The 27,500-nt window shown below is 41.0% G+C and overlaps 4 protein-coding genes across 8 annotated transcripts in view; 3 read left to right on the forward strand and 1 right to left on the reverse strand.

The window, feature by feature from the left end:
* thop1 (thimet oligopeptidase 1) overlaps positions 1-1,981 on the forward strand; it is a 13,545-nt gene extending 11,564 nt beyond the window's left edge. Inside the window, exons 13-14 of the mRNA XM_058638265.1 lie at positions 292-428; positions 1,672-1,981. Coding sequence (XP_058494248.1) covers positions 292-428; positions 1,672-1,833 — 299 coding nt within the window. The 3' untranslated portion in view covers positions 1,834-1,981. The remainder of the gene's footprint in view (positions 1-291; positions 429-1,671) is intronic.
* Positions 1,982-2,093: 112 nt separating this feature from the next.
* nwd1 (NACHT and WD repeat domain containing 1) lies at positions 2,094-16,626 on the forward strand. Of its 2 annotated transcripts, none has more exons than XM_058638263.1 (19): positions 2,094-4,252; positions 4,505-4,590; positions 4,679-4,795; positions 5,446-5,800; positions 5,880-7,188; positions 7,678-7,881; positions 7,963-8,116; positions 8,240-8,357; positions 8,560-8,724; positions 8,938-9,135; positions 9,653-9,775; positions 9,854-10,053; positions 10,813-11,076; positions 11,655-11,745; positions 12,588-12,736; positions 12,824-13,097; positions 13,882-14,453; positions 15,844-15,949; positions 16,043-16,626. In XM_058638263.1, the coding sequence occupies exons 1-19, from the start codon at positions 4,147-4,149 to the stop codon at positions 16,366-16,368; spliced, it is 4,917 nt and encodes a 1,638-aa protein (XP_058494246.1). In that variant the 5' UTR covers positions 2,094-4,146; the 3' UTR covers positions 16,369-16,626. The 2 variants fall into 2 exon arrangements, with proteins under 2 accessions (XP_058494246.1, XP_058494247.1); XM_058638264.1 differs by having other exon boundaries at positions 13,900-14,453.
* Positions 16,627-17,219: 593 nt separating this feature from the next.
* pdzk1ip1 (PDZK1 interacting protein 1) lies at positions 17,220-22,618 on the forward strand. 2 transcript variants are annotated; one of them, XM_058639469.1, is made up of 13 exons: positions 17,220-17,407; positions 20,222-20,348; positions 20,435-20,506; positions 20,646-20,690; positions 20,835-20,879; positions 21,025-21,069; positions 21,215-21,259; positions 21,404-21,448; positions 21,593-21,637; positions 21,782-21,826; positions 21,971-22,015; positions 22,160-22,204; positions 22,438-22,618. In XM_058639469.1, exons 1-13 carry the CDS (start codon positions 17,341-17,343, stop codon positions 22,508-22,510), a joined length of 744 nt encoding a protein of 247 aa, XP_058495452.1. In that variant the 5' UTR covers positions 17,220-17,340; the 3' UTR covers positions 22,511-22,618. The 2 variants fall into 2 exon arrangements, with proteins under 2 accessions (XP_058495452.1, XP_058495453.1); XM_058639470.1 differs by having other exon boundaries at positions 17,221-17,407; positions 22,441-22,618.
* Positions 22,619-27,286: 4,668 nt separating this feature from the next.
* The window catches only part of patj (PATJ crumbs cell polarity complex component), a 98,977-nt gene continuing 98,763 nt past the window's right edge, over positions 27,287-27,500 (reverse strand). For all 3 annotated transcript variants that reach the window (XM_058637814.1, XM_058637815.1, XM_058637816.1), the window contains one exon: positions 27,287-27,500. This exon is cut by the window's right edge and continues 1,752 nt beyond it. The gene's annotated coding sequence lies outside the window, so the exon portion shown is untranslated.

The following is a 27,500-nucleotide window of genomic DNA, read 5'->3' on the forward strand; positions in this document are numbered from 1 at the left end:
AGGTTTAAACAGGGAAACGACTCCACCTGGTGGCACAATCTGTTACAACAGTCAGATCTGCATTTGAGTAGAATCACAATTTTGTTCACATTTGATTTGAAATGATTTAGAAGAATAAAAGTTTAAAAAGGAAACAGTATGGTAAAAGGAAAACCTGTGCTGGACATAAAGTGATTATACATTAAATAAAATAAGTAATTTTTTGGTTAAAAATGTGGGTTATAAATGAGTTTTGACTTATTTTAGTCTTCACTGCAGTTTGACCTTTGACACTTCCTCTGTGTCTTGCAGGAACCAACATGCCCGCGACCTTTGGTCACCTGGCCGGCGGTTACGACGCGCAGTACTACGGTTATCTGTGGAGCGAGGTCTTCTCCATGGACATGTTCTATGCTCGCTTCAAACAGGAGGGAATCATGAACCCTAAGGTCAGATGAGGACGTCAGCAACACTTGTATTCTATTTAGTATGATTTTTTTTTAAAAAACAACCTGCTTTTAATGGCTTTTCAAACTCCCCGAGCCTGTCAGGACATCCAAAAACTGAATGAAAACACCTTTTCATTCAGTGATAAAGGTCAAGTAAAGGTCAATGCATGTAAAAGTGTGTCCTCTTTTAAATTAGATCCGTTATATATCTGTAGAGACAAATCATCAACACACGTGATGAACTCTTTTTGTTATTAGAAACTCTATAAATGTCCGAAAGTTTATTATTTTAGTTTTCTTATGAACTGTTTTGTATATTTATTATCTATTTAATACATAGTGTTGTATATAATTGCACTACAGTGCAGAAATGAGACAAACCAGTCATGTTTTTGTATTATTGTGCAATTTTTTTGTATTTTTCATTTTCAATAATTCAATATTCAGTTATGTTTTATCAGATGGAGGAAAAAGAAGATTGGATAAAGAAATATCAGTATTAAAAAAGCCCCACATCAGTTAACCACTAATTGTGATTGGCTGTTTAGCTCCAGCCAATCAGAAGATGAAGAAATGTAAAGAAGTGATGACACAATCAAAAAAACTGACTTCTTACTGCCGTCAAAAATACCAAATTATTTGAACATGAATGTGAAGATGCTGTGGTATCATGAATTCATCTGAGTGACAAGATAAACAAACACTTTGTTTTCATTAACACATACAGACTCCTGCCACCTGCTGGTAAAGAAATAAATGTCCTCAATCACTTGCAGGAACATACAGTACGTGCTGGTTGGTCGTTAACGTGAGTCAGTGCGGTGTTTACGACCAATCTGAGGCAGTGTCACGGTTCATTGTTGACTATGTCTGCTGACCTTAAAATTAGAGATGCACAGAGTGTAAAAATGTCAATAACAATCTGCTGAGTCATGTTGTGGGCATTTCTTCATTGGAGAAGAATATTTGTTGCACAATTGGAGACGTAGGTCTTTGAAATGGCTTGGTGGTAAATTACTCTAAGATCTCTATCAGATAAGAAACCGTTGCATTCCTACTTAAAACACCGTTGGGACAGTGAGATATGTTTAAGAGAAGTCTCTCCTAATTGGTGCTACAGTACAACCCTTTGAATCAGGTAATTACAGAAACATGGTGTCATTCATAGCAGCTGTGTCCACAGTGGTTGATTTGAAATGAAACTGGTCTGTGTTTGAGTGCTGACTGACTTCCTGTCTCCCAGGTGGGTCTGGACTACAGGAAGTGCATCCTGCGACCTGGCGGCTCAGTGGACGCCGCTGAGATGCTGAGGAAGTTCCTCGGGCGGGAACCTAAGCAGGAAGCGTTCCTTCTGAGCAAAGGACTAACTGTGGAGCTGGAAACTGGAACGCCATGTCCCTGCTGACCAATCACAGCAGCCAGCTCCGCCCCCCCACCACCCGGCAGTGACCACACAGAACGGACTGAGGAGGTTTTTTTTAGGAAAAGGAAATTTTAAAATATGTCACAACATGGAAACAAATTAACTTGTGAATAAAAATGATTTGCGGTGATTTTTCTTTGTCTGAATATATGACATTTCACAGAAACATGATGTTAAGTCATGCCTGAGTTTGTCCACAGATAAATACAGACGTCACAGACTGATGAGCCTCTGTCTGCTTGGTCAATCTCGTCATCAGTGGATTATCAACAGGTCCAGAGGTGTCGGTGTTTATGATGTAACGTCCTCGGAGAGCTGCAGGTCAACAACTCTGCTTTTAAAGAGAAAAAGAAAACAGCCTGAAGGTTAACGTGCACAACAAACACTTAGTTTAGGGATGAAAGGATTTGTTGTTCTGCAACTTTTAGCTTTAATCTCTTGTTTCTAATATGATCGGCTCTTATCTTGTTCGCTCAAAACACGTCATTTTAATGTTATTAACAGCTTGTAACCCTGTTTTATTTTTTAAATATCTGTCAGTGGAGTGCAGTTAATGAGGTTTGTAGGCGTCCGGGTGCAGCAGGTGTTCTCCGGCTCTACAGTAGCTTTGTTATCCTCATTATTATCGTTTGTCATTGGTGTCATTAGCTCCCCGAGGGTCAGCGGCTCCCACTGGACCTGCACAGTAAACACCACACTCGGGTAAACTGAGTCTGTACAGCGTGTGTGTTTGTGCTTTACAGTGGGAACGATGCCGCTGAAACTGAAACACTGAACATTTACACTTTCATCGGCTCCCACACCCAAATAATGGGGGCAGGGTTAGGTACAGTGTGTTCTGGACATTTACCTTTAGTTTACCTACCAAATCTGTTAAATATTCTGCATGCCAATGAAAAAAGATCCATAAGTTTAATTTTTACCAGGTCTGCCACCAGGATGAAGTGATGCACTATTATAAAGACCACATTTTGCTTGTCAAGAATCTTTAATATAAGCTTTTAAATCTGCTGTAATGCAGTTTGTAATGCGATGAGTATTCCTTTACTGGTTTAAGCTGACTTACAAATTATTGCGTAAGCTTACTGGCAATTAAAAAGTTAAAATTGGATTCTTTTCTGAGCAGAAAACTTTCTTGCCAAGATCAATTTTCTTTTTATGCAAAATAAATAAGAACATTTTCCCAGTAACGAGGATTCTTTAACTTTCTTGAGAAGATTTTTTGCAGTGTATGGGGGAACTTGTTTTTAATAAAATGAATGAAACTTGTTAAACTATACTTGATAAACGGCTTTAAATTAACTTAGACTACAATTTTATACGATTATACATTAGAGTATATGCTACTGAAAAGAGCCTTCCGCTAAGCTAACACATGAACGTAATGCCGAGTCAACAAATTGCTAATTCATTTAGCTGCTTATCAATAGTTAAACATTAAAAACCGCAAGTTTTCTGATATTTTTATGTTTTAAGTACAAAGTGGTAAAAAACAGACTAAAAATTATCTAAATATCAACAAGCGCTCTTGATCTTATTTGTGGTCATGTAGTGAAGGCTAACTGTATGCTATCTCTAAGCTAAACAGCAAGTGTTACGTTTTGGCTAGTTTTATTAACAGTCTAGTTTTTTAAAAGAAAATTAAAGTCAAACTCATTCTATGATAAATTTTTGGTGACAGTTTATGTCAGAGCAATATATTATTTCCACAACTTGTGTCTTCACATTCGCACAAATGTCACAATCTGAGTAGCATTAAATTCAGAATTAATTATTGCAGAGAATTTTGTTTACTCGGAGTTAAGTAAATTAAAAAGGTTTTTGTCTGAATGATTACAACTATTTTTTTGTTAAACAAAGAGAACATCTATTCACAAATGTGGGTGTCAGAACATAAATACCTTTATTTATATATGAGAAATAGTCATCTATAATGATATTCAGGGAGAACCACTGAGAAAAAAGAGGGGTAAACAACAAAATAGATTAAAACAGTAAGAATGTAAATTTGAAACCTGAAAATGCCAAAATGTAACTATATATCAGTATAATTGGGAATATTTTTTGGGACAGGAGAGAATAAATCAGTGTTGTGATTTGGATTCATGCCATAAATCTAGTTTTACACAAGTTGATCACAGTGTTCCAGAAGCAACAGGTCATGTGGGAGGAACGGTTGTCCTGGAGTGAAGTCTCAGAGGATAAGACTGGAGAGCAGCTGAGGGAGGGAAGATCCCACAGAAACAGGAGTAGCAGGAGAAGAAGACAACAGACAGTGGTGTCCGAGTGGAGACGATGGCGGAGCATCTGCAGGATGTCCTGAGAGGACATGCGCATGGAGCCGAGATGATGAAGACCAGCTCCAACATGATCCGAGTCTTCATCAGCTCCACGTTCACAGGTCAGACCAGGTTCACCTAAATTCCATTCACATACTGACTGTACAGTGTTTATTAGCTGTAATTAATTCATTAAAACTCTTGTCTTAATTGCAATGTCTTTAATTTTTAGTTTTTTTTATCATGATTGTATTGTTTTTTATTTGTATTTTTGATTCATTTATACTGCTGCTACAATGACCCAATTTCCCCTAGGGGATAAATAAAGTCATCTGTCTGTCTGTCTGTCATCTGTCTGCCTGTTGTCTCATCAGATATGAGCAGTGAGAGGAAAGCTCTGCTGGAGAAAGCGTACCCAGAAGTCCAGTCTTTCTGTCGCAGTCTGGGGCTCGTGTTTGAGGTTTGCTCTAACTGGCAAAATGTTCTGTTCTGTATTCATTTGAGCTGTTGTGGAAAATCAATCAGTGATGGCGTGTTTTCCTCCTCAGGTGGTGGATCTACGTTGGGGAATTCGAAACATCACTTCTGGTGATCACAAGTCCTGTGATATCTTTCTGCAGGAGATGGAGAGGTGTAAGAGGATTTCAGCTGGTCCATCTTTCGCTGTAAGCATAATTGTACATCATTTTAAAGTGGATTGTATCCTGGCTAACATCAGACTGCAGGGAGTAGTCACCTCCAACTTGCAAGAGGCATGATCAACAGATCAGATCAGAACAATAGATGAAAATGTCTCTGTACGCAATTGGATAGACTTACAACCAATCAGACCAATGATCCGGATGATGTTTGGATGGCGACGGGAAACGTGTCAACAAATGTATCTGACCCAGGCTAATGACAGCCAAATGAAAAGATAGCTGCTCTTAAGTGGCCGTCATGTTAGATGTATCCAAAAGCTGCTAGATGTCACTTCTCTGACATCAGTGCATTAAGCCTGCCTCTAGTGCACTAAGGGAAAAAACCTGTTTGTGATTGGTTCCCTAACAAAATTCCTTGAAGGCTGGTTATAAGAAAATGTCAACCCACCATGATGTTACCCAGTGGTTTGAGAACCACCATTTTGAAGCATTGAGTTCAGTTATTCATCCAACACCAAGCTAAAAAACAACAAGTTTTGTGTTGAGTCTATGAATCATACATTTATGTTGGAGTTGAAATGAGAGTGGAAGCTTGTGTCAAAGACTTAAATAAGTCATTATTTTTGGATTGCCAGATAACTCTGTACTTTTCCCTTTGTGTCGTGACTCCAAAGGCCCTGCTTGGGAACCGTTATGGCCACCGGGCTCTTCCTTGTCTCATCCCAGAGAAACAATTTGAAGTTCTTATGTCCAAACTCTCCAAAGACCCTGAAGGCATCAAACAGCTAAATCAGTGGTTCTTAAAGGACAACAATGCTGTTCCGCCCACCTACGTCCTTCAACCTATCACAGCTCACTTCCCCCACTACAGTGACCTTCGACCTGAGAGTAGGCCTCAGCATGACAACAACGTCCTGTCCTGGCGTTTCACAGAGACTCAGCTGTTGCAGCTCCTACGATCAGCTGCCACCACCGCTGAGGGAGAAGGGGACATCACAGCGGAGCAGAAACAGCACTTCTTCTCATCGGGTCAGAGATTTTTCTCTCAGTTTGATTACTGTTGTCTCAGAATGATCAAATCTGAGTGTCTTCTCCTTTTCATCCACAGTCACAGAGTGGGAAATTGAACAGGGTTTGTGGAAAGATGACAGTGAAAACTCAGCACTGCTCTTCATCCGAGAGATTCCCCGCCAGAGGTTGAGGGATGGTCCCAAACGGTTCGCTAGGTTCATGGATGTAACTGCTGATGGTCTGCTGGATGCAGAAGCTCAAGGACTCCTCACTGACCTCAAGTCTCGACTCTATACTGCATCAAAGAAGATCCTCAACCTACACTGTGTGGAGCTCAGCAAGGGGAGCGTTGACCCAAAACGCAAAGAGCACGCTCAGTACCTGGATAGTGTCTGTGAGCAGTTTGTGTCACAGATGGAGGCTCGGATCACAGCTGTGGTTGATTCTCCTGGTGAGGGCAGGCGGCGGAAGATCTGGGGAAGTACTGAGGTAACTGAGCAAACATCAGACTGGGTGATTGAAGAGGTTAGACAGCATATTGCCATGACTGCAGAGCTGAGCAAGGGTCTCCATGGCAGAGAGAATATTTTGGGTAAGCTCTGCCTCGCCATGTGGGAGTCCACCAATGTCCGACATGGCCCGCTGGTGGTCCATGGGGCTGCTGGGATGGGGAAGACGGCTCTGCTGTGCAAACTTGCACAAGAAATGCAGAGAGTCCTGGAGGCCAGATCATTGGTGGTCATCAGAGTCCTTTCAGCTCGTCATCCTCAAAGACCTGACATTGATTATGTGCTCCACAGCGTCTGCATTCAGGTTTGTCTAGCATGTGGTCTGTCTCCACCCTCGCCATTAACGGCTGGCACCCACGTGGAGCTGCTCAAGTTCTTCAGGAACATCCTGACCCAGGTCTCCCAGCATGGGAACACTTTGCTCCTCATCCTGGATGCCCTCGATCAGCTCTCAGACCAGCATCATGCTCACAGACTCCACTGGCTCCCTCTTGACCTCCCACCCAACATACACCTGGTTGTTTCTATGGATTCGAGCAGTGAGGTGTTTGCTAACATGCGGCTAAAGGTGGAGACTTTGGAGAGCTTCTTCGAGGTGGAGCGTTTATCGCGTGAGGAAGGGAAACACATTGTGGAGTCAAACATGAGAGCTTGGGAGCGAACGCTAACCCCTGAGCAGAGCAATGCTGTGCTGCAGAGCTTTGAGTCGACTGGCTGTCCTCTCCACCTCAAACTGATTCTGTATGCTGCCAAACAATGGACCTCCTTCACCCCGCCCACCGAATTACACCTGGGTGCAAGCAAAAAGGAAATGATGACCCAGCTTTTCCTGACGCTGGAGGAGAAACATGGGAAGGCACTGGTGGCTGGGGCCTTAGGATACCTTGCACTTGCACGGTAAGGTGAAAGTTATGTTTGTCATGACTTGAAAACACTTTCAAAAATAAGCTAAAACATTAACAGCATTCTTTAGTCAGAACATTTTTGAAAATTCTCTGGAATCGGAGAATGTTTTATCAAATATTTAGTTCTCCAGTAGAAGTATTTCCCAGTCGCCCAGGTGAGGGCATCCCCTAGGAGGGGTTTCCAGGTAAGAGAGTCCCCAAGGAGAGGGAATCCCACGGTGAGGGAGACCCTACGGTGAGGGAGACCCCCAGGACCAGTTCTTAGGTGAGAGAGTCCCCCAGGACCAGTTCTTAGGTGAGAGAGTCCCCCAGAGATGGTAGCCACAAGAAGGTTGAAATCCTCACGTGGGGACTGCCCCGTGCTTTGGGAGACTCCAGGAGAGGGAGCTGTTGTACTTTATGTATTTTACAATTTAAACTGATTCCTCAAATGATCATGAGGACGTTCATCAGCTAATCACTGCTGGTCGTTTCCCCACAGGGAAGGGCTGCTGGAGGCTGAGCTGCATGATGTCATGTCGTTGGATGACGATGTCATCAGTGAGGTGTACCGGTACTCCCTCCCTCCGACACCCTCATTGATCCGGCTACCGCCCTTCCTGTGGGCCAGACTCAGACGGGACCTGGAGGACATGCTGGAGGAGCGGTGGACGGCTGGGCTCGTCTTCATTGCCTTCAACAACCGGTACAAAGACAGAAACATGGTGAATAATCACAGGAGATCAGATTTGATTTGAGTCACAGATGTGACCTTTTTGTGCTTCAGGCATCTGGTGGAGGAAATTTCATCTCGCTATTTGACATCCGAGCGGCAGGGGCGGAGCCACAGGATCATGGCGGAATACTTTCTGGGCCGTTGGTCAGGGAAACTGAAGCCTGCAGCTCTGCCTGGTCTGTCGCTGCTCCTCTCAGACAGAAAGGTACCGACATGGGCTAAGTCTGTGGTCTCAGCACTGAGGTCTTAGCCGTCCTTAGCTGTTACAACACCCCTGCTCGTGTGGTTACTTGTGCAGTTGTTAAAGTACATTGCTCTGTTGTTGAAGGTCCCGCCCCAGCCACTGTGGTTCTCTCCAGGGTTGGCTAACGTTCGGAAGCTTATCGAGCTGCCCTATCACCTGCTGCATGCCGGGCTGTGGGAGGAGCTACGGCAGGAGGTTATTGGTAAGATATGTGACATACGTGACATTCAAGTTAAACACTGTTCAGATGGCCTACTCATGTAGGGGCTAATGAAGGACTCTCTTTGAAGGGTTTTGTGTGTACTTCAGAAACTCAAACTGAAACAACATGAACTTGAACATGAAGGAAGGAAGGCCGTTCAGTCCCTGTTAAAAGATCATTTCTTTTCTTTTTGGTCTTCCAGGTAGTGCTGAGTGGCTGTACTGTAAGAGCAGGGTCTGTGGGGTGTCCAGTGTGATCCAGGACCTGGACCAGAGCTCCCAGTACATGGACTGCACTGAGACCAGACTGCTCAGAGACACTCTGGTCCTCATCAAACCCAGCCTGGACTTCTTGGACAATCACATGGGTCAGTGCTGTTCCTGAACTTTCAGTCCTAACTTTCCTTTCTCATCGCTCATGTTTCAGAGAACTAGGTATAATACCTTAACCTAAAGTCCACTGCTGTCTCAGTTTAGCTGTTATGTTTGCGTCTTCCCTCTATCAGTCATGATGTTTATATTGAGAACTTACACCCTGCAGCTTTAAAATGGTGTTTTTTTTTAAAAACTCTCTTCCTCAGACATGTCTCTGTTCTACACCGAGCTGATGGCTCGACTCTGCTCCCTGGCCCCACCCTTCCCCGCTGTGATTGGCCGGCTGTGCACGCAGTGTGAGGAATGGCTACTGACGTGTCCTGAGCCCATCCTCGTCCCGAAGTGCAGTTTCCTGCAGCAGCCAGGGGGGGCGCTGCAGCACACACTGAGCGGACTGGAGGGAGGTGAGAAATGAGACTGCACCGACAAATCAGTGATTTACAGCGACCAAGGCACGAAAAAATCAAAGTAAGCGTAAGCTCCAAACATGGTGACAAAAATAGCGACAGTGAAGGTAATCGCAAGCGAGAGGCTGAACTATGACGTCATCCTTTTCTCGACATACGAGTTGTATTAACAAAACCGCAAGGGTGGAGTTTTGAGGTTTTTTTCCACTCTGGGACCCGTTTTTAAAAAGATTGTTTCAGAGACTTGTTTTCACGTGTGCATCCCCTTATGTTGCTCCCTGTTAAAAGGTTTGAACAGCCAGCCTGAGTTAGTCTGTAGGTTTATACAGACGGAACAGAGTGTCGTCTGCAGTACCTTCTCATGCCACCAGGGGGTTGAAATATATACAGTGCTTAGTGATTTCTGGGTTTCGGCAAAAACATACATGACATCTTTTATCACTAAATCTCATGTTAAATATCTGACCTGTTGTGTGTGAAGGTGTCTCAGGTTTCTCTGTCCTCGTCTCTGCAGGTGTCCTCTGTCTGGATGTCAGTTTGGAGGCGGAGCTTCTGGTGGCAGGTTCAGATGAAGGCGTGGTGGCAGTGTGGAGCCTCGTTGACCAGCAGCTGGTCCACACTCTGCTGGGACACACGGGTCAGTCTGAATAAAGAATAAACATTTATTAATAATCATGGTTATAATAATAAGTGTGTTGTTGTTTGTTGTTTACAGGCTCAGTCCTGCTCGTTAAAGTGACTGACAGCTCGTCTTCCTGCCTCTCATTGGCTGCTGACGGCTGCCTGAGGAGGTGGAGCCTCATTAACGGCCAGCAGCTGCTCTGCATCCAGGAGGCGGTGCCTGCTGACTCCTCCCCTTCATCAGTGCACCTGTGTGATCAGAAACAGCTGCTCTGGGTTCACAGCAGCTCACAGGTGATGATAACACAACCCTGCAGCTGCTCCTTACTATTAATATTAATCATTAATAATCGTGTGATAAGCAGCGTGAAGCTCTGTGTTTGGATGTTTGTTGGTGAAATGGTTCGTGGGAGTTTATTTTTAGATATTTATCAATCACACAATCAATTTGTCTTTATTCATATCACACTTTTCACACATGACGTGTAACACAAACATGCGCTAATATGTAAACACAATATTGAACACTTAATTTTCAAATACTCGTCATCTTTTATAAGAGGTTGTTTACAGCTTTAAACAGAGATTGTTTTTGTTGTACCCATGTAATTCTAATGCTTACCCTGTGCAAATTATTCATAATTTTATTTATTTATTTCGTCATATATTTTTGTTTTGTTACTCATTTTTGCTTATTAATATTATGTTGAAATCACCTAAACCTAAACCAACCAAAGCCTAAACCAACAGCACTAAATAAAGACATAAACTTACTCCTAAAAATAAATTAATATATTATTATTTGTATTTCATGCTTTACATTAAACTAAGGGGAAAATAATTAAGAATTAATTTAAAAGACAAACTAAAATGGTAGTATTTGTGTATTTTGTGAGTTTTTGTATGAATGTGATTTTCATTTCCATTAAAGAAATGTACATCCGCATACATGAGGATATTAACTGTACATTTCTTGTGTATATGATCTAAATGATATATAAGTGTCTTTTCTCACTGAACAGTTGTTAACACCTGTTGTTGTTGTTTGTCTAGGTGAACGTGTGGAATCTGGATGGCTGTGAGCTCCTCAGCAGCAGCATGAGTCAGAAAGCCTCTGTGTTTCTTGGAGTTCTGGATGATTCGGTCTTTTCTCTCTCTGACTCTGGTCTGGTAACAATTTCCCATCCTGTCAGCAAGGCTCCGGCTGTGGAGACTCGGCTGGAAAACTCACAGACGTCTTTGACTCCGGTCAAATTTGTTGTGTCACCAAAACGGGGGAAGATGATTGTGGTGACGACAGAAGGTTTTCTTTATCAGGTACGTTAGTTTTACAGTTTTTATGTGAAACATCCCTGAAACTCCTGCAGTGACCTCTGAACTCTAATACACGGAAGCTTTATCCACTGAAACTCAACTTACCCTAAACAATATTAGTGTTTGTTATTCTGTAAATGTGAACTTTGTTACCTTACAACACTGCTGGATAGTTTACTGAGATGATCAGGTTCGTACAGAAAGAGCAGAATGTCGTCTGCATAAAGGTGGATTTTTAAAAGTCAAATCATTTTTAAGATCTGTCCAATCTACATAACGTTTGCCCTCAGAAAAAATAATCATCATTAAGTTTTCACATCTATTAGATCTTTAAAAAATCTCCTGTTGTTTCAGCTTCTCCCTTTAGGGGTCGCCACAGCAGATCATCTGTCTTTTAAAAAATATGTAAACATTTCAAGATTAAGATTATCTTACATATATATTTGTGATCTTTTTGATTCTAAATTCTCTTTTATGTATTGGAAAACTTTTTTTTTTTTTTAAATGATAGATAATACAGACCGATCCTTATTTTCCATGATTCTTACTCAGATGACGATGATATTTTCTCCTTTGTGCAGATTTCCAGGTCAGGTGGAATCTCAGCAGTGGAGTTTCCTCTGGTTCCTTCTTTACTTTCTGTGACTGAAGATGAAAAAATACTGATAGCAGGTGCAGTACGACTGTACACTGTTGATCTACTTCTGTTTCTGTGTTAGAATTCATTGATTTATGTGGAAACTGTGAATAAGTTCAATTTCAAAACTTCAATTTGCTTTTGTCAAGAGTCAAACTGTTAAATTATAAATTATTTGTAATATTTAACTCAAAGTTTGTGAATGTTCAGCATATTGTGTGGTTATGTTACTCACTTAATGTACTGTATATTATTTTATACTGTCACCTACCGACAACATTTTAGTCTGTTGTTATTTTAACTTAGATGTTATTAAACTATATTTTAGTCTTAGTTCTTACAATTTAAGCAATATTTTTATAGACTTAAACTGTTCCACTAATAATAATAATTGGGGGTTTTCAGCAATTATGAATAAATATTTGTGCATTTTTATAGATGCATAGTTATCAAGTCATTAAAATAAATCAGCAGAATAAAAAAAGTAAATAATAAATGAGGCATCTTTATCTGTAAGTCGGTGTGCTTTACATAAAAACTTAATAACAGTTAAAAACTCAAAACATTAAAACAGCCAATTTTCACTAAACCAAAAAAGATAAAAGGAAAAAAAAAGGAAACGTAAATCTAATCGGGCCCAGTGTTGATCCCTGAGGTACTCCACAGTTCAGAACAGAGGCTTTACACACAACAGTGTGAATAATTATTGTAAAACCGCAAAATAATAGGAAATAAATTAATTTTTTAAAGCAATTGTGAATAAATATTTGTGAATTTTCAGTTTATCAGTAGGAGAAATATGATCTGGGTTCCACAGATTTGTACAAACATTCTCAGTATAATCTGTGATTCTTTGTGTATGTTTGTGTCTCTGCAGCCGCCGAGCGAACGCTGAGCCTCTTCAACCTCGACAGAGACGCTGTGGACAAGTTCCTCGACCTCCAACATGAAGACACCGTTCTGTCCGCCTGCATGTCTTCAGACGGGAGGACGCTCGCCTCTGGAGCTGCTGACCAACTCATACGGGTCAGAGAGGAAACACTGAATCATCGGCTCTCTTCTCTGTGTCAGGAAGCGGCTTCACTGTAACTTTGTAAACTTGTGTGTTTCCAGATGTGGTCAGTGACCACGGGCGCGCTGCTGGACACTCTGTGTGGTTCAGACGCTCCCGTCACCTCCGTGCTTCTCTATAAAGGTTCCGTGGTTTCGGCCTCGGCCGCTGCTGCTTCTGTTCACGTGTGGAGCCTGAAATACGACGGCCAGCACAAACCCACCGCACGCGTCCCGTCAGGCTGCGCTCACGTCGCCATCACCAAAGACGCCGAGCGCGTTTTCTTCGTCCGACACCCGAGTCAGACAGAGGTCATCAGCTGGAACAACAGCAAAGGTCAGTGTTTACACAAACACAGTCACAGTTAACAAATGAAGTATTTGGTGTGTTTCCATCAAAGTTATCAATACAAGCATTTGTATCATTTCTTTTAAAAATCTATTTTTACTTTTGTTTTTGTTGACATATCAGAGGCTGCACTGCCTGACTTTAATCTGGTAAAAGTAGAATTATTTATGTTATTTAGATATGTATAATTTTCTTTGTATACAATCTTTATCTGTACTTGCCCTTTAGTAAAGGATGTGAGTACTTTTGATTTCCTTTCTTTCTTTTACATATAAAACATTGTAGGGTCACAGAGAACAGACAGACAGACAGTGTCTAATAATATGGTAACAACTCATCGATTGATTGAGAAAAGAATTATTTGCTCCTGAAGCCAAACACAAAGTAAATATACATTGTATATATACATACATATATATGTGTATATATATATATATATGTATGTAAAAATGTAGGTGTGACCTAAAATGCAGTACAATTAAATGTTTGCTTTTTACTGTAACTGCAAATTACAGTTTATTTAAGCATTAAAACAAACTGACTGAGGAGACTCTGCTCTTGTTTACGGTTAAATACACAATCATGAATTGGTGAGATTGCAAATATAAGAAATTCTTAAAGTAAGACTTATTTTAAGTAAAGATTTTCTTTGTTTTCAGGAACATTAAGAGTCTGAAAGTCACTGCAGATTTGGAACCTGGTTTTGTGGTCGAGTTAAACTTGCTTTGACCCATTCGGCAGAGCATTTTTCTTAGATTAAAATCAGTTGAAGAATATTGTGCCTCTGCAGGTTCTGTGTGTGATCGTTTGGCCGTGTCTGCTGAAGTCTGCTGTCTGGAACTGGCTCAGCAGAAGCGTTTACTGCTCTGTGGTCTGACCACCGGCACCGTCCTAATCTACCCGCTGGCTCTGCCTCAGGAGACGCTGTGCATCCCGCCCTCAGAGAGTCTGAGCCGGGTCCTGAGCCTGGCCGTCAGCTCGCAGGAGAAACACGTGGCCGTGGCGTACGAGGACTCGGTGTGTTTATTCGAGATCACGGCCAGAGACAGTTTCCCCTCGGTGGACGGTCCACTGCAGAGGTTCCGGCTGTCCCTCCTCCACGCCCCGCTGTCCTCCATGGCGCTGCTGTCCGACCGCAGGCTGCTGTACGGCACCAGCTGTGGGGAGGTGAGACTCTACGACTTCAGCAGCGGCAGAAGCTCCGACCTGGAGCCTCATCGCAGCAGAGTGACCTGCGTGACGGTCAGTAACTGGGGGAAACACGCTCTGGTGGGATCAGAGGACGCCGTGCAGAGACTGTGGGCCCTGAACCCACCGACCCTGGACCACATCATGGAGTACAAGGTCAGCGCTGCAGCGAATGAACTCAAGTTACATCTCAGTAACATCAAGTTACACGCAGGGCTGAAACAATTACTCCATTCTTTAGTTAGATTTTTCAGCTTCTTAAATGTGAATATTTCCTGGTTTCTTTGCTCCATAAAAAAAGAATTCGTTCAAACTGATGAATTTCTGGTTTGTAGACAAAAACAAACGATTACGAGATGATGAAAATAATCGTTAGTTTCAGACCTAAAGTTATGTTAAAGTCCCATGAGCACAAAAATGTGTAAAAAATGTATAAAGATGTTTTTTAAACCAGCATCAGTCGTTTTCATACATTATTACTTTATTATTACTTAATTTCTTTCATTTTTAACCCTTAAATTGCCAAGTTAATTTTATGCTATTTCATATAACATAATATACCGTATATATAACGTATATATATATAATTTTTGTGACTTTCTTTTGCTCTTTGCTGCTGTAATACTGAGAATTTCCCCATTGTGGGACAATAAAGGTTTATCGTGTCGTATCGTATAAAATACTCAAGTTTAAGTCTCTTCAGAACAAAAATGTGCTCATAAATTTTTTTATACATTTCTTTTGAAAACTAGCATGTCCTTTTCATGCAAATCAAATATTACTTTATTATTACTTAATCTTTCATTTTAATTTTGTGATTAAAAAACACAAATAATTTATTTTCAATATATTTTTGATTTATTGAAGTGTGGATGTACGAGACAATTAATTACAGATGACCTATTTCTGTTTTCAGAAACTTAAATAAATAAAATAAATATAAACATAAATGAAATATAAATGTCACTAAAACTGTATTTTTCCATCCAAATTTCCTTGTTTGACTTGTTTCACGTATTTAATATTTACTTTATACATAAATCAATTATCGGCCGTAGAAAATCTGTGCAGCATTTTCAAGTCACGTGACATATTTGCCGTTTTCTACATGACATAATAATCCAAAGTTACGCACTGAAGCTTTAACTTTAATGTCTTTAGGTAGAAAACAGTTTATTTGCTTAGTATTATTCATAACTTATGGTCTAGTAATGGTACGTTCCACTACGAACTTTCCAACCCCGAGGTGGGATTCCAAGATGGCTGCCAGTGTACAAACACTACTACTTTTATCACTTTATTTCACAGTAAATAAATCAAACCGTTTCATTTTTCACTGTAAACCTAACCTAACCCTAACCCATTTGAAGTAACATTTATAGACTAAGCTCACTTGTATTTGTTTTTATTGTGAGTTAATCATGTAAATGGTTTATATTAAACCATAATGTGGCTAAAAGAAACTTATTTTAAGGTATTTTCAGCTAAAAAGAAATGATTAAATGTGTGTGTTCTTGTGTCTCTCGTCCACGGCGTCGTGTTTCAGGGCTTTTTCTTCGAGGGCGTCCTCTGTGCTGCGTTCTCTGACAGCGACCAGTTCGTTTTCACTGGATCTCAGGACAGAACCGTCAAAGTGTGGGACGTCGCCAAAGGTACGCTGGACAATGTCCCCTGTGAGCAGACGGGAGACAATGCTCTTAAAGTCCTTAAAGTCTTAACTTGTGATGTGTGATTGTTTCCATCAGGAAACCTCCTCTACGTTCAGTACGTGTACTCGCCCGTCGTCAGGATGGTGACCTTCAGGAACGGCTTCCTGGCGTTGTCTCGGCACGGCGCAGTCATCAGAGAAGTCTTCCGCTGTCCGGAGCACGTCAGTGCGGACTACAACCCTCTGAGGAACGTTAAGGCCCAGTACCGCGTCACGTCCAGGGAGAAGAGCGGGAACAAGAGCGGAGACAACCAGGAGATAGCGTCGGCGTGCGACCTGCAGGACTTCAACCCGGCCCAGTTCAACCTGAACCTCATCAACATGATGAGAGACAAACCCTCACCCACCTGCACCGTCCTGTAGGACAAAGACGACCAGGATCACAAGACCACAGGCTGGCGACACCACATTCCACTAAGTGTTCCAGAATAATCAGGTTTTAAATGATGCATTCATATATGATGCATCATTTTTTATTATATAGAACTAATGTTAATGTGCTTTTATGAAAAAGGTTTTAATAAAAGTTTCTCTTGCTTTGAGACAAAAAAGACAAAAGATGTCCACATAGGATTGAAAGTGAAATATGTTTGTTTTAAAGTTTGAACAAAGAAAAATAAATCCTTGCTTGGCTTAAATATTGTTGTTTTTGCTTTTAATCAAAATCATAGTTAAAACTCATAGTTTAGTATGTCGTCCAAAATTTGACAAAAAAGTCAGTTTAGTATGTCGTCCAAAATGTGACAAAAGGTCATGGTTTAGTAAGTCGTCCAAAATGAGACAAAATGTCATAGTTTAGTATGTCGTCCAAAATGAGACAAAAATGTCATAGTTTAGTATGTCGTCCAAAATGAGACAAAAATGTCATAGTTTAGTATGTCGTCCAAAATGAGACAAAAAAGTCATGGTTATTTCACCCCACGGAGAGAGAGTGAAGTATTGTTTTTTGTGGCACTGTGTGTCTGTTTGTCTTGTCTGTCTGTCTGTTTGTGTTTCCGCACTTGCCACTATGACCAACAAAGGCCGACAGATTCTAACCCTAACAACCTGGCACGTAACAAAGAGTAAGAATATTTGACTGTGTTTGTTTTACAGTGCACTTACAGGAAACGTGTGTGCAGTTTAGTCATAAACTGAGTCTGATCCTGTGACACACACACATTATTGTCACCTGAAGTTAAACATTAACAGAAGTTTAAGCACCTGACAACAACGACGACGGCGACAACACCCATAAACTCTCCCAACGTCGCTTTACTGCGTGTGACTGTGAAGACGTTTAACTCTTCACTTCGTCAGGAGACAGACGGTGTTTTCTGTCTTCAGAGAATCAACATGAAGAAAATCTCTACTCTCACTTCCTGCTTGTTGCTGATTATTGGAGCAGCGACGGCTCAGACAGGTACAAGCTGTTCTAACTGATAACAGAAATAATATGTACATACATGCTTAACAAACTTCTTTAAAACTACAAATGTTATGATTAAAAAAATTAATCCACCTTTTTATACTCAAATTTAATCAAAAATGAATCAAGCAACAACATTCAACCACTAAAACTCATCTTAAATCTTAATCAAGAAATAATCAAATGCTTTAAAAATAACAACCATTGAGTTAAAGAGCTTCTACATACTGGTGTATTCACCATTACAGAAACATAAAAATATAAAAACATCCTTCGCATTTTTACAATACTTTATTTGACAACATTCAAAATCACACAAAAATATACTTTTTACTGTTTCAGAGTATTTACGTCCACTGAAATGCAAATTTAATATACACATAATAAATGAATAATTTAAGAATATCAGTATTTCCAGGTTTTATGAAGCAAATGAAAAATGAATTTATCCAGAAATGAAGTGACAGATTTATCTTTAAATAATCTTTACTTTTGTTTTAAACCTTATTGTTTTATGTACAGAGGAAATATTTAGTTTATAATGAAAATACAAACAATAATCATGAGATTAGATTAGATTAAGAGTTAATGAACAGACATATCTGTGAATATTTTTAAATCCAGGCTTTTCTGGTATAATTGTTATTTTAAAGGATTTAAAATTCTTCACTTTACATTTAAAGTAATATGATTGTTTTATCATAACAATCATATTTGTTTTCTTTCTCTCTGTTTATTCTTCTTGTTTTATTTCAAATTGTACATTTATTGTTTCCACATTTAAAATGTTATTTTGTTTTGATGTAAAGAACAGTGAGTTGCTCTTGTTTATGAAATGTAAATAAATAAAAAATACATCAAAAACAATGTAACAGGGAACAGGTTTACAAAAAGGTTTTTATTTCTTTTATTTATGTCAAGAGTACGTAAGGTTCAAAACAAACCTTTTACAGTAATGTGATATAATCTCAGCTACAGTTGACAGATTATTTTAACATTGATGTTTATGATACATACAAAGCATATTCTCTGCTCCTCACAACTTTCAAAGGCTGTTTTCAGGGGTTCAAACCTGGTTTTAGGGTCAGGATTACAAGAGTGTGGATTACAATTTGTGGAAAAAGATTTTAGCTGTTGTTGCATTTTCAAATATTTTCACTACTGCAGTTTGTACGGTGGCCTGGAAGTGCAAATAACAAAACGTCAAGGACTTTTACAAAGGTTGAGACAAATTTATATTTTTGAAAACAAAAGTTGAAACAAATTTACATTTATTTTGGAAAATAAATTCATAAAAGTTTAAACAAATTGACTTTTGAAATAAATGAATGAAAACAAATTAACAAGATGTGAAACATTTTCACTTCCCTGAAACAAATGTCCTGATACTGTTCTATAAACAAAAGAGTGACCAGTGATCAGCTGACCAGACGTTTTTTTTCTTCATACGCAATCTTTTATAGCACCACTTCCTTTCAACCTGGCTTTCAAAATAAGAGCCACTGACTTTGGCTTTTTACGACTTCTGCAACTTGGGTCATAATTGTCAAAAGAATTGAGATCCATAGGAAGGAGATCGGAGTCAGCTCAGTGTCCAAACAAGGGTTTAATCTTGTACAAGAGGAGCATTCACAAAGCAACACACATCAGCTCAGTTACAACGTGAAGACTCCCTGTCTTGTAGGAATCGCAAGGTATTTATCTGTCTCAATGGGTCAGCTATCACCCTGCCATAAAGTGCAGACCCCCGCCTCTGTGGGTTTGTTATCTCCTTGCCCTGAGTCGCTGACCCTTTTGTCTCTATTCACAAGTCACATCAAACAGTTCCTAAAACAATACAAATGGTCACTGGTCACAAGTCACATCAAACAGTTACATTAAAGGTGACATAGACCGGAAGCTCCAATTAATGCTGCGTTTGTGTGTGTATCTGCGTCATTACCTCGTTTATGAAACCCTAAAGTTTCAGAACAAACAGTTCAGCCACTGATGAGAAAATAGTGTTGTATTGTTTTCCTTGGCTCTGCGAAGCGGATCGACACTTCCTTAATTTGATGTCGTCATCAGAAATCCTCACCACCGTAGCGCCTCCTGGTGCGGGCACTAGTCCGGGCACATCCGGTTGCGTACATTCAACCGCAGAAGAAGAAGAACTACTCTCGTTGTAGCTGCTGAGATGCAGAGCATCCACCGTGCCAGAGGGGGAGCTGTGTATCTGAGAGCTGGCCTATCTATTACGTCACTTCCAGGTACCTGGCCAATCACAGGACAGTAGGAAAGCTCTCGTTGGCTGGCCAATCACAGCAACTGTTTGGTCTGAAACAGCGCGGCTGACGAGAGCGTCAGCGAGGAGATATTTTGATCGGCTCGTTTGCAGCGATTAGGAGGTTTTTAATCATGAAAACAAGTTAATATATGTAAGTAGAACTCCATAACTAACATATATGTGTGATACAAGCATTCTATGTCGCCTTTAACAATACAAAGGGTCAATGGTCTCAGGTCACATAGGTTGCATTGAACATTTGTCTTCATGTATTACATGAGGTACCCAATTCCCATAACAATAACGTTCACTAAACGTGAGTTCAACAAAATAAACATTTTAATGTCATTCTACAAGCCTCGTCTTGACAGTTTGGGTTAAATATTATTCAAAATAGTCAAATGGTTTGCACTTCCAGGCCACCGTACGTAAATCACTGTACAACACCGCAGTCTTTGGCTTCGCTGCCATTTTGTTGTAGGAGGTCAGAAAGACACGACACTGTCCGAATGAAGGGAAGTGTGTGTGTGTGTGTGTTTCAGCTGAGACTGAGGTCGGAGGTCGTCTGCTGCCTCAGTGGCTCACCGGACTCCTCGCCCTCGTTGGGTTCCTCTTCCTGACGTTTGTGGCCTTCCTGGTGAAGGCGGCCTGGTGTGGAGACACAAACAAGTCAGTTCAGTTGAGTCTGTGACACCTGTGACACCGTAAATAACAACAATCTAAAGCTCGGTGCTTGTTTTTGTCCTGTCGTCCAGACTGAGGACGTCTGTGGAGTCGGCCACAGACAACGACTACGTCATAAACGACACCACACTGGACGAGGTCAGGTACGCTCGACCACGTCATACTGTAAACAAACACTGGGTCGGGACCCACAGATGTGTCGCAAGATGTTTTTTAAGGTCCCCAAACTAAACGGTTGAATTTTTCTCAACCTCTATGTTTTTGTGTGTGTTTTCTGTTTAGGAGCAAAGACAGGAGCGCGTACGACACCACACTGGACGCGGTCAGGTATGCTCACCATCCCACACTGTAAATAAACATTGGGTCGGGACCCACAGATGTGTCGCGAGATGTTTTTTAAGGTCCCCAAACTAAACTGTTGAATTTTCTCAACCTTTAAGTTCAGATTTTTTGTGCGTGTTTTCTGTTTAGGAGCAAAGACAGGAGCGCGTACGACACCACACTGGACGCGGTCAGGTACGCTCACCATCCCACACTGTAAATAAACACTGGGTCGGGACCCACAGATGTGTCGTGAGATGTTTTTTAAGGTCCACAAACTAAACGGTTGAATTTTTCTCAACCTTTAAATTCAGATTTTTTGTGTGTGTTTTCTGTTTAGGAGCAAAGACAGGAGCGCGTACGACACCACACTGGACGCGGTCAGGTACGCTCACCATCCCACACTGTAAATAAACACTGGGTCGGGACCCACAGATGTGTCGCAAGATGTTTTTTAAGGTCCACAAACTAAACGGTTGAATTTTTCTCAACCTTTAAATTCAGATTTTTTGTGCGTGTTTTCTGTTTAGGAGCAAAGACAGGAGCGCGTACGACACCACACTGGACGCGGTCAGGTACGCTCACCATCCCACACTGTAAATAAACACTGGGTCGGGACCCACAGATGTGTCGTGAGATATTTTTTAAGGTCCCCAAACTAAACTGTTGAATTTTCTCAACCTTCAAGTTCAGATTTTTTGTGCGTGTTTTCTGTTTAGGAGCAAAGACAGGAGCGCGTACGACACCACACTGGACGCGGTCAGGTACGCTCACCATCCCACACTGTAAATAAACACTGGGTCGGGACCCACAGATGTGTCGTGAGATATTTTTTAAGGTCCCCAAACTAAACTGTTGAATTTTCTCAACCTTCAAGTTCAGATTTTTTGTGCGTGTTTTCTGTTTAGGAGCAAAGACAGGAGCGCGTACGACACCACACTGGACGCGGTCAGGTACGCTCACCATCCCACACTGTAAATAAACACTGGGTCGGGACCCACAGATGTGTCGTGAGATATTTTTTAAGGTCCCCAAACTAAACTGTTGAATTTTCTCAACCTTTAAGTTCAGATTTTTTGTGCGTGTTTTCTGTTTAGGAGCAAAGACAGGAGCGCGTACGACACCACACTGGACGCGGTCAGGTACGCTCACCATCCCACACTGTAAATAAACACTGGGTCGGGACCCACAGATGTGTCGTGAGATATTTTTTAAGGTCCCCAAACTAAACTGTTGAATTTTCTCAACCTTTAAGTTCAGATTTTTTGTGCGTGTTTTCTGTTTAGGAGCAAAGACAGGAGCGCGTACGACACCACACTGGACGCGGTCAGGTACGCTCACCATCCCACACTGTAAATAAACATTGGGTCGGGACCCACAGATGTGTCGCGAGATGTTTTTTAAGGTCCCCAAACTAAACTGTTGAATTTTCTCAACCTTTAAGTTCAGATTTTTTGTGCGTGTTTTCTGTTTAGGAGCAAAGACAGGAGCGCGTACGACACCACACTGGACGCGGTCAGGTACGCTCACCATCCCACACTGTAAATAAACAAAGGTCACAGCAACACAAGCTTTAAAGTTGTGGTTCCCAAACACTGGGTGCGGGCCCACAGATGTGTCGCGGAAGATTTTTTTTAAGGTCCCCAAGCTAAACTGTGTGGGGACCTTACTTGGGGACCAACTGTTTGAATTCTCTCAACCTTTGTTTATAAGTTTTAAGTAAACCTCAACAAATGTTTTTTTTATTTACTAGCAGAGACGACAGGAACGCTTATGACAACCTGGGGATCGATGATGACACTTATGAGAAAGTCACCTCCATGTGACCAACCTGGACTCATGATTGGCTGTTTCACCATCGATCGGACCAACTTCTTCTTCTTCACTCCACAGTTAGAAGTTCTTAATCCGCTCGCTTTAGCGACTTTGTGATCGCTTCTGAAATCATACATTTATTTCCACTGTGACTGATTTTGTTTTTGTTTTGTTTGATTACACATATTCTTCTTCTTGTTCTTCTTCACCCCAGTTTTATATGGAGAAGAATATTTATCTGCCATTCCGTATGAAATCAGTCGACCACGTCTTGTTGACATTTTCTCTCCTGCGTGGAAGTGTTTGATGGTTGGATGAGGTTTTAAAGAATGCGGTTGTAAAATTGTCTTCTTCTCTTTCCTCTCCTTGTTCTTCTTCTAAATGTCTACTGACTGCTGCCCTCCACATTTTCAAACACAGGTCAAAGTTCTCCAACCCGACCTTCTTCATCTCCTCAGTGTCTTTATCACAGGTCAAAGTCCTCCTTCATTTTCATCCTCATTGTTTGAAGCTTCTGGATTCTTCTTCTCTGAATATAAAAACTGTGGGAAGAACCTTCAAACTGTTGATTAAATCGTCCATATAATCTCACACTTTCTGCCAAAACACCAACAACATCATCATGTTCCACAGCACAGTCTTCCACAGTCTGTCATGTGATTGTTAATGCTGACTAATAAATAATCCTCTCCATCAAACGTGCTGTGTCAGCCTGTGAAACCATAACCTAAAATTAGAGATTAAACAAAGTACAGACGTGTTTCTGTGCTGCACGAGTATCACAGGACGACAGGAAATAGATCAGAAAGTATTGTATTGTACAAAGTCATGAGTAAAATATCATAAGAATGAGTTAAAAATGTAATTGTGTTGTTTTCAGATTTTTTTTGGTGTGTTTTTTCCTTCCCTATCATTTGCTGTTATCTTTTGTGTCTCACTGAAAATAATAAGGAAATTCTGTAGTACAAATTGGCGCATTTTTTTTATGTCATTACAATTAACGTGCTCAGACAAATTTGGTAATTTACGAAACGTGCAAATCACGAAGATAGACACCAAATTCCAAAACTAGACTTTTTGTTTGTCTGTGATGTGTTTCCAACAAGTTTTGTGGCAATTGGTGAACTTAGTTTTGGCTTTGTCCTACCGGGTTTCACCTTTGGGGGCGCTACTAAGCCATTTTTCACCACTTTTACATATCTCCCTATTTTTTTTATAATATTTTTGGTCAGTTCTGATTTGTGTGCCATTGTTGTCCATTTTCACCAATGTTTAGTTCCTCAAAAACGTGATCCTTGGGGAGAACTTTTTTTCTAGAAATTCCAGTAGGTCCTCGGTCTACTGTGAGAATGCTCGGGCACCAATAATAAGTCTTCATTTTAAGCACTTAGTCATTTGATCGTCAGTTCATCAGCGTGAATGTAAAATGTAAAATAAACTGGGAAACGACATGATTATCAAACCTGGACATCATGGTGATTGTGTTTCAGAAAACATCAAAAACCTCACAGTTGGTCTTGGAAATATAGGCCGGCCTTTTCAGGGAAAGCTACATCCCCTTTTTGGTCCAGGCTTTACCTGATTCAACATCATGGCACATCGTTTAGCAATTCATATGTTGCATTTCCACCAAAATCTCTTGCATTTCTTATCCAAACCATGTTAAAGTCAACACTGCGCACATTGGTGGTCTTAGTGAGTCACTTACCAAGTTTGAAGTCTGTCAAGTGAACCATTGGACAGACTTCCAATCAGCACAACAAGAAAAAGTTATGAGATTAACAAACAGACAGACGGACGTACCATGAGTTAATAAAAATGCTCTATTGTTGAAGACATGAAACTTAAGTTTGTTGACATTACAAATCAAGTGAGAAGTTTGTTTTTCCATGTTGACAAAAGTCAGTTCAGGTGAACAAACCCTTAAACCTTAACCCTCATGAGCGTCGAGATCCTCCACAGATCCACGTCAACAAACCCAAACATCAACACAACAAGAAAATGAGAAGATGTCAAAGTCCCTGCCCCAAAGGACTTTGAGTCTACGTGGGTTAACAGAACCGAGCTGAGGCTCCAGGAGAAAACCAACACCTGGTTCCAGTCTCTACTGTGTTTGGATCCACATTGAGTTGCTGGTAATATTGTAAGAGTTACGCTCTGGTCTTTGGTTCTGGTTGTGACAGAAAAGCATCCGCTGGAGTCTGGACCTGAGCTGTCTCCCCAGACTGGACCTCAATGGTATCTTCAGTGTGGACCTCAGCTGTCTCTTCAGTTTGGACCTCAGCTGTCTTTTCAGTCTGGGCCTTAGCTGTCTCTTAAGACTGGACCTCAGCTGTGTCTTTGGTCTGGAGCATGCTGTGCTCTCAGACTGGAACTCAACTGTCTCCTCAGTTAGGACCTCAGCTGTATCTCCAGACTGGACCTCAGCCATGTCTTGGGTCTGGACCTCAAATTTCGCCTCAGACTTGACCTCATCCGTGTCTGCGGTCCTGAGTGCATCTGTCTCCTCAGACCAGACCACAGTTGTCTCCTCAGACCAGATCTCAGCTATCTCCTCAGACCGGACCTCAGCTGTCTCCTCAGTCCGGACCTCATTTGTCTCCTCATTTTTCTCCTCAGTTGTTTCCTCAGTCTGGACCTCAGCTGTCTCTTCTTGTCCACTCTCTATTTCAACCTTGAACTTCATGTGGAGCTCCAGGTAGAGCAACTGCTGAATGTTGAGCTGAGATTTCAGCTTCTCGATGTCTCTTAGCAGAAACGTTTCTTGCTTAGCAGCGTTATTCAGCACAAGTTCGATCTCCTCTGTGATCTTCTGACAGAACACATCTTGCTCAGTCCTCAGGTTTTGGAGAAAGAGCTGATGTTTTGAAAACGTGTCTGTGTGACACTGTGTGAGTTCTTCCTGAAGGAGGTCAGTGTGGTGTCTCGCTGTGTGGAGATCAGCTTCGTACTTGTGGTTCTGCTCATGCTTTGCAGCTCTCACCTTCTTCAGTTCTTCTTGGAGGATCAGTTTGCTCTCCTTCTCCACCTTGAGTGCTTCCATCATCTTCTGACAGAACGCTGTGTGCTCAGCTTTCATGTTGTTCATTGTGAGGATCTTTTGTGCTCCAGAGTCTTCGATAGCTTTGGTTTCTTTGTCAAACTCACACAGAAGGTCTTCAGTCTTCTGTCTCTGCGTGAGGACATCAGCATCACACGTCTTCCTGCTCCTTAAAGTTTTGACTTTGTCCAGTTCTTGCTGAAGAACGTCTATTTTTCCACTCACCACCCTGAGGTCATCCGCCATGGTTTTCTGGATATCATCCAGGTCAGCCCTCAGATTATTTTCTTCAAGTGCATTCCTCAACATTCTGAGAATGGGTTGTCTTCTCCTCTCTCCCTGGACTTTTTCCGCTATCTTGTGGTTTTCTTCCGCCTCCTGCATCAGTGAAAGGAGATTGGCTTCATGGTCTTTTCTGTTCTGTTGGAATATATGTCCAAACTGCCACAGTTTTTTATGGAGAAGAATATTTAACATTCTCTCTTTCTGGAACTGGTCGTCCATCTCTCGATGACAGTTGATCTGCATGACGTCTTAAAGAACGTGGTCTTAATGCTGTTGTAGACGAGCAGATGAGATGATCTAAAAGTGTTTCCTCAACACTGACCGCACTTGTTTCACCATGTTGTCTGCCGTCTTCTCTTTCCTCTCGTTCTTCTTCACACTTCTTCAAACAAAACACGTTGCTTCTTGTTCCTCACACTGATCACACTCTTCTTTTTCGACACTGCCCTCAACAATAACACGTCATCAAAGGTAAAATGACCTTTGACGTCTTTGAGTTAGAAGGTGGTCACAGAAACTTTTTTTGGAAGAATGACTTTGATCTGCAGTGGGAGGTCTTAAACTTCTGTGCTGAGAATTTATGGAAGAAGAGGAAGTTGAGGAACTTCTAGAACTTCAGACTGTAGAGGGCGTGCCTGCCCAAAATGATTGGAATAAGATGTTCAGGTCTGTTGTTCTAAGTCTGAAGTTCCGAATCACATCCCAAAGTCTGTAATCACAGCTCAAACTTCTCTAACAAAAATTGGAGTTGATCCTATATACTGTATATATTTCCAGTTGTGTCCAAAACACAACTACATAACGTGACATTACAACACTAAAACCATGAGAGACCTCCATTAAATAACTCAAATTCAAACCCCTGAACATAGAGAATAAACTGAAGTCTGGATTTACAAACCAGTTCCTCATAGAAGAACATCATTATCTCAGGCCTCCTGGCAGATCCTCCGTCGACCTGAGATCCGTATCGGTGATCCTTTTGCTGTGAGGCAACACTGCACCACCGTGCGGCCCTCTGCTTCTATCATCTAAATCTCTATAACATAGATATAACATTCTATAAAAAACCTCCTCTTTAACTGTAAAATATTAAACCTATGTACATGGAAACTATAATTAAATTGAAAAAGATTAGAATTAGGGCCACATATGAATATTGTTTGTAAACAAATAAAAGACAGAATTCTCAGATTTTACAGTCACCATTTCCATCTTTTTTTTCTTAGAATTCTGACTAATTTTGTCTTTAATCTCAAACCGGATTATAAAATCAGAATTCTGAATTTTTATTTATTTATTTTTTACATGTGATCCTATTCGTCTTCCGTGGAAATGTTAAGCACTTTACTTTAAAATCCCTCACTTTAACCCACATTTGGTGTAAATACATCACTCATGTACACACACACAATATTTTAAAACAGCTTCATCTCAGACGACGAGAAGATCTAAGGAGACGTTGAAGTGTTAAATAAATCCATTTATTCTGTCCTTGAACAATAATCATCACAGAACGAACAGATGGAAGAAAAGTGTCGGACATTTTTAACCTGATTTTGATCATTTTTCGATAGTAAATATAAATGTAGAGTTTTTTTAAGTGTGTGATCGCAGCAGCTGCAAGTGACAGGGTGAATAAAAGCACTAAAACGGCCTAAAGTAAGAGGACGGGG

This window comes from Solea solea, chromosome 9 (genome assembly GCF_958295425.1).
Source record: "Solea solea chromosome 9, fSolSol10.1, whole genome shotgun sequence".
Taxonomy (NCBI): Eukaryota; Metazoa; Chordata; class Actinopteri; order Pleuronectiformes; family Soleidae; genus Solea; species Solea solea.

Excerpts from the sequence above, each read along its gene's own strand:
- nwd1 (XM_058638263.1), top strand. The coding sequence starts at position 4,147 with ATGGCGGAGCATCTGCAGGATGTCCTGAGAGGACATGCGCATGGAGCC. Across the intron at positions 9,776-9,853 it reads CACTCTGCTGGGACACACGG|GCTCAGTCCTGCTCGTTAAA; the intron begins GTCAGTCTGAAT and ends TGTTGTTTACAG. Across the intron at positions 11,746-12,587 it reads TGAAAAAATACTGATAGCAG|CCGCCGAGCGAACGCTGAGC; the intron begins GTGCAGTACGAC and ends GTGTCTCTGCAG.
- pdzk1ip1 (XM_058639469.1), top strand. The coding sequence starts at position 17,341 with ATGAAGAAAATCTCTACTCTCACTTCCTGCTTGTTGCTGATTATTGGA. Across the intron at positions 21,827-21,970 it reads ACCACACTGGACGCGGTCAG|GAGCAAAGACAGGAGCGCGT; the intron begins GTACGCTCACCA and ends TTTTCTGTTTAG. Across the intron at positions 22,016-22,159 it reads ACCACACTGGACGCGGTCAG|GAGCAAAGACAGGAGCGCGT; the intron begins GTACGCTCACCA and ends TTTTCTGTTTAG.